General features: G+C 48.9%; 4 protein-coding genes across 4 annotated transcripts; 3 read left to right on the top strand and 1 right to left on the bottom strand.

Annotated features, from left to right (window-relative positions):
- Positions 1–225: 225 nt before the first annotated feature.
- Positions 226–2,220, top strand: FFUJ_09030 (uncharacterized protein; the record flags this gene model as incomplete). The annotated part of the gene is made up of 1 exon (XM_023580203.1): positions 226–2,220. The coding sequence occupies one exon, from the start codon at positions 226–228 to the stop codon at positions 2,218–2,220; it is 1,995 nt and encodes a 664-aa protein (XP_023433022.1).
- A 1,923-nt stretch (positions 2,221–4,143) lies between these two features.
- FFUJ_09031 (uncharacterized protein) lies at positions 4,144–5,406 on the top strand (the record flags this gene model as incomplete). The annotated part of the gene is made up of 1 exon (XM_023580202.1): positions 4,144–5,406. One exon carries the CDS (start codon positions 4,144–4,146, stop codon positions 5,404–5,406), a length of 1,263 nt encoding a protein of 420 aa, XP_023433021.1.
- Positions 5,407–7,336: 1,930 nt separating this feature from the next.
- FFUJ_09032 (uncharacterized protein) lies at positions 7,337–9,475 on the bottom strand (the record flags this gene model as incomplete). Its single annotated transcript, XM_023580201.1, has 1 exon — positions 7,337–9,475. One exon carries the CDS (start codon positions 9,473–9,475, stop codon positions 7,337–7,339), a length of 2,139 nt encoding a protein of 712 aa, XP_023433020.1.
- A 438-nt stretch (positions 9,476–9,913) lies between these two features.
- FFUJ_09033 (uncharacterized protein) lies at positions 9,914–12,343 on the top strand (the record flags this gene model as incomplete). The annotated part of the gene is made up of 1 exon (XM_023580200.1): positions 9,914–12,343. One exon carries the CDS (start codon positions 9,914–9,916, stop codon positions 12,341–12,343), a length of 2,430 nt encoding a protein of 809 aa, XP_023433019.1.
- Between the last annotated feature and the right edge of the window lie 425 nt (positions 12,344–12,768).

Genomic DNA, 12,768 nt, shown 5'->3' with positions numbered 1-12,768 from the left:
AACAAGGTGCGAGGCATTCGGCGATGATATCAACACGGAAGGAGTGATGACAAAGCTCTTGGTACTGACAACCCGAGGGAGATTGGACCTTCCGTACGTGACAGTACCACAGTGACTCTCCTCATGCCTCACTGTAGCACCTTCCCCATTCGAGATACGACTTCGACATGTCTACGACTTCTTTTCGCCATTCAAAACTTGACACTTCACAGTGACCAGATCAAAATGGCATCCAAGAACTCTTCCGCGGCCTCGGCCCGTGTGTCAATTACCGGCGGCTTAACATTCCCACCTGGTCATCAAGAGACTATTGACGGCGCTCAATCCACAGCGGATATGCTCAAAGGTCTCTTGGTTACTATTCGCCGGGGAGCGGCTCCTGGAAAGGACAACGCAACCCAAGCTGGCTATAACCCTCATGATCGGAACCAAATTAGCGCCATCATGGAGGAAATAGATGACACTGCAAAAGAATGTAGAATTCTCAAAACAGATGTCAGAATTGCTAAACAGGCTGCCCTGTTGCAAGAAGAAAACCTGCATGTCGGCCTTGACGCAATCGACCGCCGAGACCGTAAAGAGGCGGTCACGAATGTTGTTAAGCTCATCGCAGGTTCCTCAGATGATATCCAAACATTCTTCAGAGGGTTTGGTATCATGGTTGACTCTAGAATGGAACCTACCATGAGAAGGTCCCTTGAGGATTTGTCGGTGCATCAAAATGACCGTCTACCCAAGGAGTCCTCTAGTGAAAGCAGGGCTGCTCTTCGAGAAGCACTCAAACAGAAGAATGAAGAATTGGATAAGTTAAATACAAAAGTCCAAAAGCTTGATTCTGCGTGGATGTCAGCCATGGGAGAGCGTGACAGATTAAGGACAGAACTTAGTCAAAAAGCTTCAGACTATAGTCGTGAAATCCAACGCAAAGGCCATGAGGCTCGAAAGGCCACCGAGAACCATGAGAATTGTGCCGCGTCCCTTGTAAGATCACAGACCAAGGTCAGTGAACTGGAAACTGAGATCCTACAAGTTCGTGGAGTAAATTCAGAGTTGCGTGGTCAATACTCAAAACTACAGGGCCAATTTCAGGAGGCTGGAAAATCTAGACTTACCTCCGAGGCTGAATTGAGAGACCTGCGCTCCGAGTTACAAACCAGTCGAAGACATGCCACTGAGATGGACGGCCTTCGTACTGAAAAGGAACATGCTGAGAGTAGGGCTGCCTCACTTGAGCGTCAGCTTGGAGAATCCCAATCTCACCTTGATGAAGCGCGCAAGCAACTAGAGGCAGCCCAGCTCGAGCACTCCAAAGACGATGAAAGAATCAAGTCTCTGACCGCGGGGGCTAACGTAGCAAAAGCCAGCGCGGAGCAGCAGAGACTGGTCCTTCATGGAAAGGATGAAAAGATCCGAGAGCTTGAGAAAGCTTGTCGAGAAAAGCAAACTTTGATCACTCAACGTGATCGGGATATAGAGGAACGGTTTCAGAATACAGCAGTGTTTCTTCGACACTTGTCAGTCGACGTTGATTCTGAGGCCTGGGAACTCGTTACGCAGAATGTCCTTGTCGATTCGACAAGGACTTCTCCTGCTTTGGCCAGAAGGTCGACGGGAATCTTTTCTTGGTCACCCGACCCCGTCCTAAGGATACGTCAAGATTCTCGAGCACCCGATGCCATTGCCCTAAGCATCCTTGCCATAATGGATTCAAAGTCAGCCGACATTAAGGATTTGCTAACGTATCTTGTTGGATTCCTCAACGCGATACGGAACAACTCTTTGGCGTCAGCTGTTTCTCAGCTGATCGTCAGAGCCTTCACGAGCGCAGCCGGCGATCCGCGCTTGCATTTCATGCATCGCATTGCCATGTGCCAGATTGTGCATCTCCTGGTCCTGGCTGCGGAGACTTCGCTATTCATGCAGTCCCTAGACGCTGATGATCCCAGGATAAGCCGCCTCGTGGAAGCTCTCGAGACCTACGGTCCTGAGTCTGTCTTAGAAAACTCAATTGTCTTCACGGATCTGGTTCTCGTCGGCCTTGGCAAAAGCCCTCGAGGTCTTCTTGCTATCACGAAAACTGGTAGTGAGATTTGCTGGATAGATGAGTCAAGAATCCGAGCAGGCTTCAAGACCATCGAATTATTGACTGAAGATAACAGTCCAATCCAATTGCCCCTAGATGATAGGGACAAGTTTGACTGGTTCGTTACTCACGTGTAACGCGCTTTCATATCCGAATATTTATAACGTTTTGTGGTTTATCATTAATAAGTTTTGGTGCTCATCATATATCCTGCCAGTCTGGTTGCTTGTCATGATAATCTGTTTAGCCAGTGAAGTGCCGGGGAGCTTAGAGCGGAAGTGTCCAAGCCATGAAGCTTGGAGAGCCTCTAGATGGCATCCAATGACACCTCCTCGCAGAGTACAACCCAACAACACAGCGACCCGGAGACCGGGAGCCGTTCAGATTCGATGCGGTCTCACCATTTGCTACGAGAAAGACAACAGAAATCCGCGACTCTGCTGATGTTCGTTTCGGTGGCGTTTGTGATGAACCTTAACAGCACTACAACTATTCATCCCTACATCTGAATCCGACCTGTGGGACGTCTGAGCGCCTACTTTGGTCACAAAGCCGAACTCATGTCCCGAACATCTTATTCCTTTCCTGCCAGACCTCAGTATTGCCACCCCTAGCGGGTAATGGGTCTCTACTTGTACAGTACCCTTGCCTGACGCTCTCACAACAGTCGATCATACCCCAATTAAATGTCACAGCCTTCTGATGCGGAGATTACCAGCTGGCTCAGTCAGAATAGCCTTATATAGAAGTGCTTCTCTGAGGAACTTTCACTCGTCTAGTGACAGAAGCAAGCCCTGAGATTGGCCCCATCGTTCAAAGTATTGACTCCAATTGAAGTCCGCGATTCCCCCTGATGATAGCCTCAGACACATGTAAGTCCCGCATCCGGGTTTCAAGGGGTAGCACTGACATGCAACGAGACAGGTCTAACATATTGGGACAAGCCAATAAACCTCCGTGAACATAAAAAAGTGCGTTCCTCTGCTGATGCTTTGCGGAGACGAGAGTAAGCAGTATCTCCATCCTAAAACAGGGCACTAACCAACAAACAGAAGAAATCATACCAAGACGCCCCTGACCTCCAACGAAGTTCACATTGAAGTGCGACGAGCACCTTGATCAATGACTTCCTAGATCAATCATATGCAAAAATTTGTGTACAGACAAGTATCTACAGGCGTTGATAAAAAGGATTGAAATGCACTCGCTGTTATCGGATCGCAAAAGGGTATCCTGGTGATGTATCCTCACACATAGACAAGACAACGGAGTACTGTATTGATACAGGGGTTTCAACATTTTGCAAAATGGAAGTGAGGTGTGATTCATCTTAACATGGCAATATCGGTCTCAAGCTTTCATTTTTACACGCTCACTGATCTTTTTAAAGCATTTCGAGATACCCCCCTAGATATTCAATCTTACGGTAGTCTTACAAATGATTAATATCTACTGTTCGGATGAAGTCAGCCAGTAATATATGAGACGTTTCAACCATACAAATGTGAAGGGGAAGTTAAGCGGCTAAGTGCCAGTCGCGTTTGTAAGTCTAAGAATGTGAGAATTGACATCGTATACAACTCGCCATTCTGTTTGCCTGGACGTGGTCGGAAAGGCCAATGTGTCTGTATTTTATTTGAGTTCAACGGGTTAATGGCGCAAAGAAGTAACAGACAATAAGTGACACAATTCCATGGTACAAGTAATGAATATATTTGTATCGTTAACCGGACTTTCAGTGTTATTGTACTGCCTGTCATTTGGCCATGTTTGCGATGCTGATAAAGGCTGGAGTGGCTATTGAATGTGGCTCAAAGATTTGACGGCCAGGTGGCACTGCAAACAGCTGTCAAGAATCACGATGAGGCAGTCTTCAGCCTCAGGCAGACATCACGATCTGTGAGCTTAAGACTTTTTTATCTGAAGCGATGTTGACAACAAACCTCCACAAAGCATCACGATCACGAGCCTCCCAGCCTTCACAAAACTGCCAATTTTACTGCTTTTAAAAATCCCACTAACCCTTTTTTTTTTTTTAAAAAAAAAAAACTCTACTTACGATGGCTCCTGATCGTAGACACCGTGGTTCTTCGCGACGTAACAATCGCGCTGAGCCGTATCCCTCTGCGCAGTCTCAGCCCAAGCGCCTTCAACTGAAGGGGCTTGAGCAGGATGTTGTCAAAGCCCAGGCGGCTCTCGACAAGGCGAGAGCTGACTTGCGGAAGTTTTGCGTCGAAGAAGGCCAAAGCTCTGCTCTCCTTGCTCCTGAACCTGGTTCAGAGGAAGGGGAAATCAAGGAACGCTCTGCCCCCCCTCGTGTTGGACAGTCCCAGCGTGGTGGCCACAACTCGGGGCGTGGCGGCAGGCCATACTTCCCCCCCAAGAAGGACGAGAAGCGGATTCCTGAAGCTTCAGATGTCCTGATCCAGCGGATTGCGAATTTCAAAGGAGAAACCGCAACCAGATACGTCAACAAGAGCGTCGGTGGTGGTAGCTCACAGTTCCGAATCAGCAACGGCGAGAAAGGAATGGTGGGCTCTGTCACTGACGGGTCTGTTGACAGGTACGTGAGATCGATGAAGGACGAGCAGCAATGCTCAGCGGTCCTTTTCACTCTCACACCGGTTCTGCCGGACCGATGGGCCATGATCGAAAAGGATAAGACCCAATCCCTTGACATCTTGCCCACCGGCCGCGACCCCGTCACCCATAAGGCAATGGGCCTCTTTGGTGGTCACGTTCCGCTAGCCGTCAAGCGTACCGTGGCGCCAGGAGCATGCGCCAGCTGTGGTGGAAGCGACCACGAACTGAAGCACTGTATCGTCAATTGTCCAAACGGCGATATTGTGGGTTGCCCAATGTGCAACACCACGGACCATCTGGTCGATAAGTGCTCTCAGTGGGCTGGCATGACGGATGCGCAGAAGGTGAAGATCCTTGTTACGGATCGAGCCCACATGCCATCCTACAGAACTTCCGGTGATTCCTGGAGTCGAATCCTCCATAGATATTGCATGAGCAGTGATTTTGACGTCAAGGTACTTGGCAAAGGAAAGTTGCCCTGGACACCTGCGTGTGCCAGGACCTTTTTCAAGATGAATGACGGCAAGGAGATCAAAAATCTCCAGAAGTCCATAGACAACGGCCCCGAAGACTTCTTACCTCCGCCGGACACTTCCAATCCAAATGTCATGGCCCTTTACAAAAAGGACTGGAAGAAGCACGACCTGGCTTGGCCTCCTGTCCTGAACGTCTTCGACGACGCGTTGGACGGCTATTTCGATGGGGTTGGCATGGAGGACCTGACCATGGAAGAACCGTGAATGTGCAGCTCTCATCGCACATCACCGTCTACCTCTCCCTGTCAATGAGATCAGGCACCCCACCGGAGTCTCTCGCTCTACGATGTTACCATCGTGGACTTGCATAATCCAGCATGGCAATCGCCCTCATTGTACTGGCAGTTCAAGCTGTCGGACAATCGAGCTCTCGTCACCAGCATCTCCACGTGCTGCGGTGGCTGAGGTGCTGTCACCGCACTGGCTTTCAAGTCCAGTTATCAGCTCAAAGCTGATGCTTTTTGGATGTAAGAGGCAATAACAACACTCTGGTGCTTATATGTTCAATTACTGACAACTTGCAGTTTCAAATTTTGGTCGTGAGTTAATATCTGCCATGGCTTTAGACATTTAGGTTCAGGGGAGTTAGATTCCTATCATGAACTCGGATATCTGCCAGAGGAAATGCAACCATTCTCACCAGACATCCATTCCAACATACTGCATGTCACCTGGCGCTTTTATACGTCGCCTTTCCCTCGACAGACATTCACCAGACATGGCCCCAAGGCATCAGCCAGTACACTAGACAGCATTTGTCATGAGCACCACAGCGCATTAATGTCCCACAACAGCCAAGTATTCTCGCCTTTCCGTTCGATGGTGAATGAATACCATGCCAAGAAGCCAGTACCCCTTGTCGGTCGAAGCAAAACAATCCAAGTTCTCCGCGAACTCTCAAGCGAGGATTCACCAAGGTCCATGTCGACTCAAAGGCAACACACCACCACTTCACTTCTCGTGCTTTCAACACAGATAGCTCATTGGAAACTTCAGTCTTGGTTATGAGGTCGCCTCGGGTAGACTCCAGGAGTCACTTGAGATCAGTCGTCTGGTGGCCGCTCCGCTCTGGCAAACGATGGCCTACTTACTAAAGCTATGCGGTATGTTCAGGCTTCTCAACTATTACCGATGGACCTGAACTAATAACTGGCAGAATTATATCTATTTACAGCCGTTCGCACCCTAGCCAAGGACTAGCAGCAGCCTCTCGACAGACTACCCGACGAGCCCTGGCCAGTCCGACTACCACTTACAAAGATGCCGAGCCCCCATGCCGATAAGGCCGGACAACGAGCCTTCTCATATCATCATCAGTGGCAAGTGCAAACCTGGCCATATCCAAACAGCTTCGACTTCGCCACCGCAACCAGTCCGACAAGTCCGCTGCTGAAAACGAGACCGGTGCAGCTATCGTGTCCCTTGCACCCCAACCCGAACCTCTCCCGAGTCAAAGAGTGTAACGACTCCCCAAAGGGAAGTAGTCCTGGACATCATAAGTACCACTTCGAAGATCGGTCTTAGCATTCAAAATCTCAGTCAGAGCCATAACTCGGTACACCATCACGCGCGACCTCCCCTGGGCTCCGCACCCACGAAGCTCAGCACTATTGTCTCAATTTGGCACCTCTATGTATACACATATAAGGAGGGCTCGGCCTCATCAACATGTGCCCTGCAGTATAGAAGGGTTCCTCCCGTCATGAGTGAGCTTCAATAGTGGAAGCAGTTTTGTTGTCGAGGTGTACGAATGATGGATATATGGGTGGATGTCATACGGATGGGAGTTAGAGATTGTATTGTGATTACCGCTTTATAATATTGTTAAAATCATGGACAAAACTCGATAATTTATCTCATACGATTGCAGTCGAAGACTCAAACCATTGAAACGTATTAGCCTTGATGACCTAGATGTTTATTCAGATGCTTCAAATGACGACAGCTTTGCGGAATTTGGCATTACAGAAAGTAGGGTCGTCCTCCTGCATCCAAGCAGTTCCCCTGTTCTATTGACCTTGATGAAGCTTCCTTGATCCTTTTCTTCTGTTTCTCTTGATGTTGTCCACTGAAACCCCCCCCCCCTTCTCCCCCCTCTACTGGCCCAAAGAAAAACGGAAAACGGCACCCCAGGCTAATTTGTCTTGAAGTGCTGAATTCCAGTGTGCAACACTTCAAATATGTTGCCCTCGGGTGCCACTTCCGACAGCCATTCGTGAACAGTCTCAGCAGGAATCAAGGTCCAATCCTTGCATGAGACACGTCTTGATTCGTCAGGCCTGAAAAGACCATGACAAATGCCAAAAGCAACCTCACTTCCCTCTTTTTTATAGAGGGCTTTGAAGTTGATCAATGTGAGAGTATTGAGCATCTCAATATCACATTTCGCCATGCTGGACACCAGATTGTGGCAGAATCCGTTTGAGCCATTTCTGGTTCCATTGACTTTGGGGTAATATGTCAGAGTAAGCTGATAAAGAAAGGCTCGGAGGAGATGCTTTTGAAGCACACGCTCTTGCTCGGCACTTAGAACAGCCACTTCCTCTGACATAGACCGCTGATCATTGCTTTCACTCTGTCCTGGGAGGAGCTTCAGCATCTGAGCCACCTGTCTGTCCACAACCTTGGCCCGCGGGTTAAACACCAAATAGTCCTTGAACTTATCGGGGTTAGACAGGTGTTGCTTCAAGAGACCTAGATTCAACCACAAGACTCCCCGTCTCGCGAGTGAGCTTGATAGACCTAGGCAACCCTCGAACAGCTCAGCAGAGAGCTTGTTGGTGGTTGTGATACCGGGTTTGATGGAAATCATATTTGCCACCCAAAGGTTCTGCATTGTAGCCAGTTCTAACTTGACCCGGCGGACTTGAGCATCCGAGTCCAGCGCAACGAACATGGAGAGACGATAGTCGTACCTAAAGGTCGACAGAAGTCTTCGGAATACAGAGGCCTCGCTATCTATGAGAGCAAGACCAGTGGGGTTGATGAGACCTTGGACCTGTAGTCGTGTCCTCATCTCTTGGACCTCGAGGGGCTTTCGTATGAACAAATTCAGTACTTTGTCAACATGAAAGCCCCATGACATGATATCCATAACCGCAGCAATAAATCCTCCAAGCTGGGAAGTCTCAACAAGACGAGCTCGAGAACCCCCAGCCTCAAGGAATAGAGAAAGTGCCGGCTCATTGAAGTATAGATATTTATGCTGCATCGATGGCTGTCGGGCCCACCAGTACTGTAGGCGACGATCCTCCCTTGACAGTGGGCGAGAATATTCGATCACCTGACAACTGATGTTGTCCCAAGCCTGCGCCATATGAGTCTTTGAACTCAAAAAGACGTGGAGTTCATCAAAACCTTGGAACTCAAGGGGAAGGAATGACACCGGCTTCGGGAACCGAAGAATGAGACTCTTCTCCGCCGGGACTGCGTTGACATCTGGAGGTGCAGTCCCAGCAGTTATAATCTTGAACCGGGCTTTGTCATCACTGCCTAACTTTTGTATCAAAGGCTTTGTGATGTCGGCATCGAAAGACAGGACTAGAAGGCGACGGTCTTTGTTCGACTCCAGGCTTTCCCGGATCTTTTCGACACAGAGCTCAATGCTATGGCTCTTGAATACCACAGAGCCATGGTCAGGATTCTGCTCGCCGTGGGCGGCCAGATTCATTGACGCGACCTCGATGTCAGGAGCCGAGAAATGCACAAGCTTGGAGAGAAAGTTGGCATCCTCGTCAACAGACACGGTCAGGACACGAATATTTGAGAATGGCACCACAGTGGACACGAATAGTGCCCACTGAACAATACCAATCAGCGACAGAGCGCAATCGGCAGACATTTCAGGGTCCAGCTGAAGCACCAAGACAACAGACAGGGGCAGGATATTGCGAACTCGAAAGTCCGCCTCGGCATCACCCATCAAGTTGTAACCCCATCCAAGGTCACTGCCAGACGCCTGTCTGGTGATTCGAAGTGCATCCAGCAGGGCCGAGAAGGTCAGAGTTTGTGAGCTGACGACATCATGTTCGGCACCGAACTGGTCAGACTTCTCTGATTCAGGAACAACAAAGAGGTTCATACCAGCTTTCTCAGCGAAGCTGCTATGTATGACCTCGTTGTTGATCAAATTCATCAGACCCTCTTTACCGAGACGGTATGGAGGCATCTGAATATGCGCGAAGCGAGCGGCAGGCTCACCCTCAGCGGCATCGTTTGGCCTAAGGAAAGCGCCGAGAAACTGCTTGAGCTCTGAGAGCAGGTTGGTAGACATGATGCTATTCATATGTCAGTATGCGGCATGCACAATATGTGAAGGAATCATTACCGGAAGTCTGGTGGCAGTGCGTGTTGTGAAGATGTTGGAAGAGCGGAGTTAGATAAACGTGAATTCCGTCTTCCAGTCACTGAAAACCAATAGCCAATGAGTGCTGCCCATTGCGCGGGGCCCAGTGACGAATTCGCTGCCAGTGACGCTCAGGCTGTGGTCGGCCGGCGGGCACTGGCATTCATACGGCTCGCACCGTGCTGAGACAACAAGCACATTGAATGTTGTGATATTTGCATGGCTTGCCCTTTTTTTCCTTCTTCTTCTTCAACGCTCATTACAACCACACTGGTAAGTATCCTGCTTTTCGCGAACTTCCACGTCAGATGTTAACCAATATATCGCAGACACTACTACAATCCCAAGCCCAACCTCTCCTCCAAAATGAGCAACCGACCCCAGAAGCGTCGCGCCTCTGGCGAACCTCTCCTTTCCCGCCCGGCGAAGCGAGGCCGTCAGACGGAAATGATGTTACGTCGGGAGAGAGCGCTCGCCTACGCTACCAAGCTGGCAGAAGAGCATCCTCCCACGTGCATCAATGAAGACTTTGTTGCTGCGCTGCCCAGGAGACGACCAGTCGACTGGACTGCTCGCGACGAAGAGGCTATCACACAGCAGTGGGATGTCTCAATTGTGAAGTCGTGTTTATCCAAACGTTTCACCAACAGCCAACACGCAAGTTTGTTGATTCTCTGGAAGACCTCTATGCGAATATATCACATAAACCCTCTCAAGCTGGTCTCTCCTCTGTTCTATATGAGGTACCAAGCATTGGGTCCTTCCAAGGAGGATGACCATGTCATCTACTCTCCCAAGTTCTGCTCTGTACTGAGCTCACTCATAGTTCATCCTTGCTTCGAGGAGAGCTCAGGGAAGCTGATACAGGCGTTACATTATGCAATCGTTTGTCGCTTGGACGATCGCCAAATGTGGCCTTGTGATCAAGACGTAGGAGCCGACTGCCCAGCTTTACACAGGCTGGTATTGAAGCTGAAAGCCTGTGGCAGTTCGGAACCTCAGGATCCCATTCACAAGATGCATGCCGACGCCAGAGCGCGTGTATTACAGAAGGGGAAGACACCGTCACCTTGGTCAGACTTTCTCTACCATCTTGGCGAGATTGTGTCCAAGAATGATACTCGACGTCCTGCGGTTGATCCAAAGTATCATCGTGAGATGGGCGAGGACGTTCTTCCACTCACACTATGGGATCTCTGCCAGATTGCGAAAGCTATTGAGACATTCAAGTTCAGGACCCGTGAGTGGAGGTTCTCCGTCACTGAGGCGGTTTCAGCGTGGAATCAGGTGAGGTCCGCCCATGAGTCACCTTCCATGAAACTGCTCCCTAGCTTCTACGAGCATTATACCAAGGACGTCTTCCGACTGATCAGACTCACAAAAGCCGGCAGAGACTGTACGATCCAAACTCTGCCTGAGTCTGAAGGTGAGGAAGAGTCCGAGGTAGAATCCGAGGAAGAACAGGAACAATCCGAGGAACAGTCCGAGGATGAATTTGAGGTTGCCACCTCCCAGGGACCTTCTTCGAACCTGTCCCCGGTGGTTGACCCTAACAGCCCATTTCATAGTACCGTCGCGTCTCCTCCTGCACCTCTTGATGGCCGTCGCTCAAATTCGCATGAGCCTGAGGACAATGGCAGTGATGATGAGATGGCAGGTACTACGAATTGGCTAGATGGTGAAGTGAATTCTCTGATCACCAGCACAAGCCATCTTGTACGTCCCGATGTACCAGAGACTGTACAGGGTCAAGACCAACTGCCCATGGAAGGGGACATACAAGAAAATGGCAGCGCATCTCCCACTATGTTGTCCACTCATGACAGAATCATGCATAGGTGTCTTGAGCGGGATAATAAGGAGTTGCAGCAACGAGTCCTTAGTCTCGAGCAGAGCAACAGGCATCTCAGCTACGACGCTGTCGCTAAGCAGGAAAGGATACGATTTCTGGAATCAGAGGTCGACCGCCTGTCCGAAGATACCGGAAGGAGTCTTGAGGAGGTCCGGATCCTAAGCGAGGAGAGGCTCGAGATTCTTGATAGATTCGACGCCCTCCAAAAGGATTTCGATGACTTCAAGACTCAGGTAACATCAAGAGTACGTGACAGAATGTCCCCTTACAATATCTTGGGAGGGACACGTCGTCTACTCTCTGACTATCAGATTGCGGGTGAGAGTGACCAAGGCTACCAACAGTTCCTTGCAACATCTCCTGCCAGACCATCTCCCTCGCAATCTGAGCATCAATCTGTTCCCGGTTCGATCGAATCTGTAGAGACTTCGAAATCACGGCAGACAGAACATCAACCGGCCTCTGGACTTGATGTCGAGCCTGAAGGTACCTCACTGGTTCCCGAGACGGAGACCCAATCTGTCTCTGGACACGACACCAGTCCCAAAGGTTCCTCATTCGCTCCAGAGGGCGTGCCTCCAACACCCGTGGTCACACTTGAGCATGAGAAGGCCTCAGATGTCGATGTTGTCATGAACAACTCTGAGCCTGAACATGAGCAGGAGACCTCCGTGTCTGAGAGGCCGACTGCCCATATTATATCTCCTGAGCCAGATACAAATATGGGCAGTGATCAAGCCAATAGCCATCCTGAGGTCGCTGAAGAGGCGAGGCACACCGTCGAACCCGTGCGCTCCATCAACACCGTCAAGCCTCGACAGCATGTCTCTCATGGTGGTATTGGCTCAATTGGCCGTCGTGCTCCATTCTCGAGCACAATGAAGCACACGTTCCGTATGTCGCGAGTTCAGTGGCTGGAACGTGTGGTTCAGGACAAGTCGTAAGGATATGACGAACAGTCAGGTCCGTTGCTGACAATGGCCTTGGAGCTTGAGTGAATGGTTTGACGAAATGGGGCAGAGAGAGGATTGAGTAAAATAGGTTAAAGTTTAGAAAATAAATGCTATATTAAGATAATACTATAAAGTCTAATCTTAATATTATTTCTATATAACTAAAGGATATATAAGGAAATTAATTAAATAAAAAGATTTTATAAATATAAATTATAAAAACAATACTATAAGTTTAATACTATATAGATAATATTATTAAGATAATACTATATATTTAATACTATATATTTAATACTATATATTTAATACTATATATTTAATACTATTAAGATAATACTATATATTTAATACTATAAGTTTAATACTATAAAGATAATACTATAAAGATAATACTATTAAAATAATACTATATA

Source organism: Fusarium fujikuroi, chromosome FFUJ_chr07 (genome assembly GCF_900079805.1).
Source record: "Fusarium fujikuroi IMI 58289 draft genome, chromosome FFUJ_chr07".
Classification (NCBI taxonomy): domain Eukaryota; kingdom Fungi; phylum Ascomycota; class Sordariomycetes; order Hypocreales; family Nectriaceae; genus Fusarium; species Fusarium fujikuroi.
The sequence above is the reverse complement of the archived record's forward strand: the minus strand, read 5'-3'. Positions and strand labels throughout refer to the sequence as shown.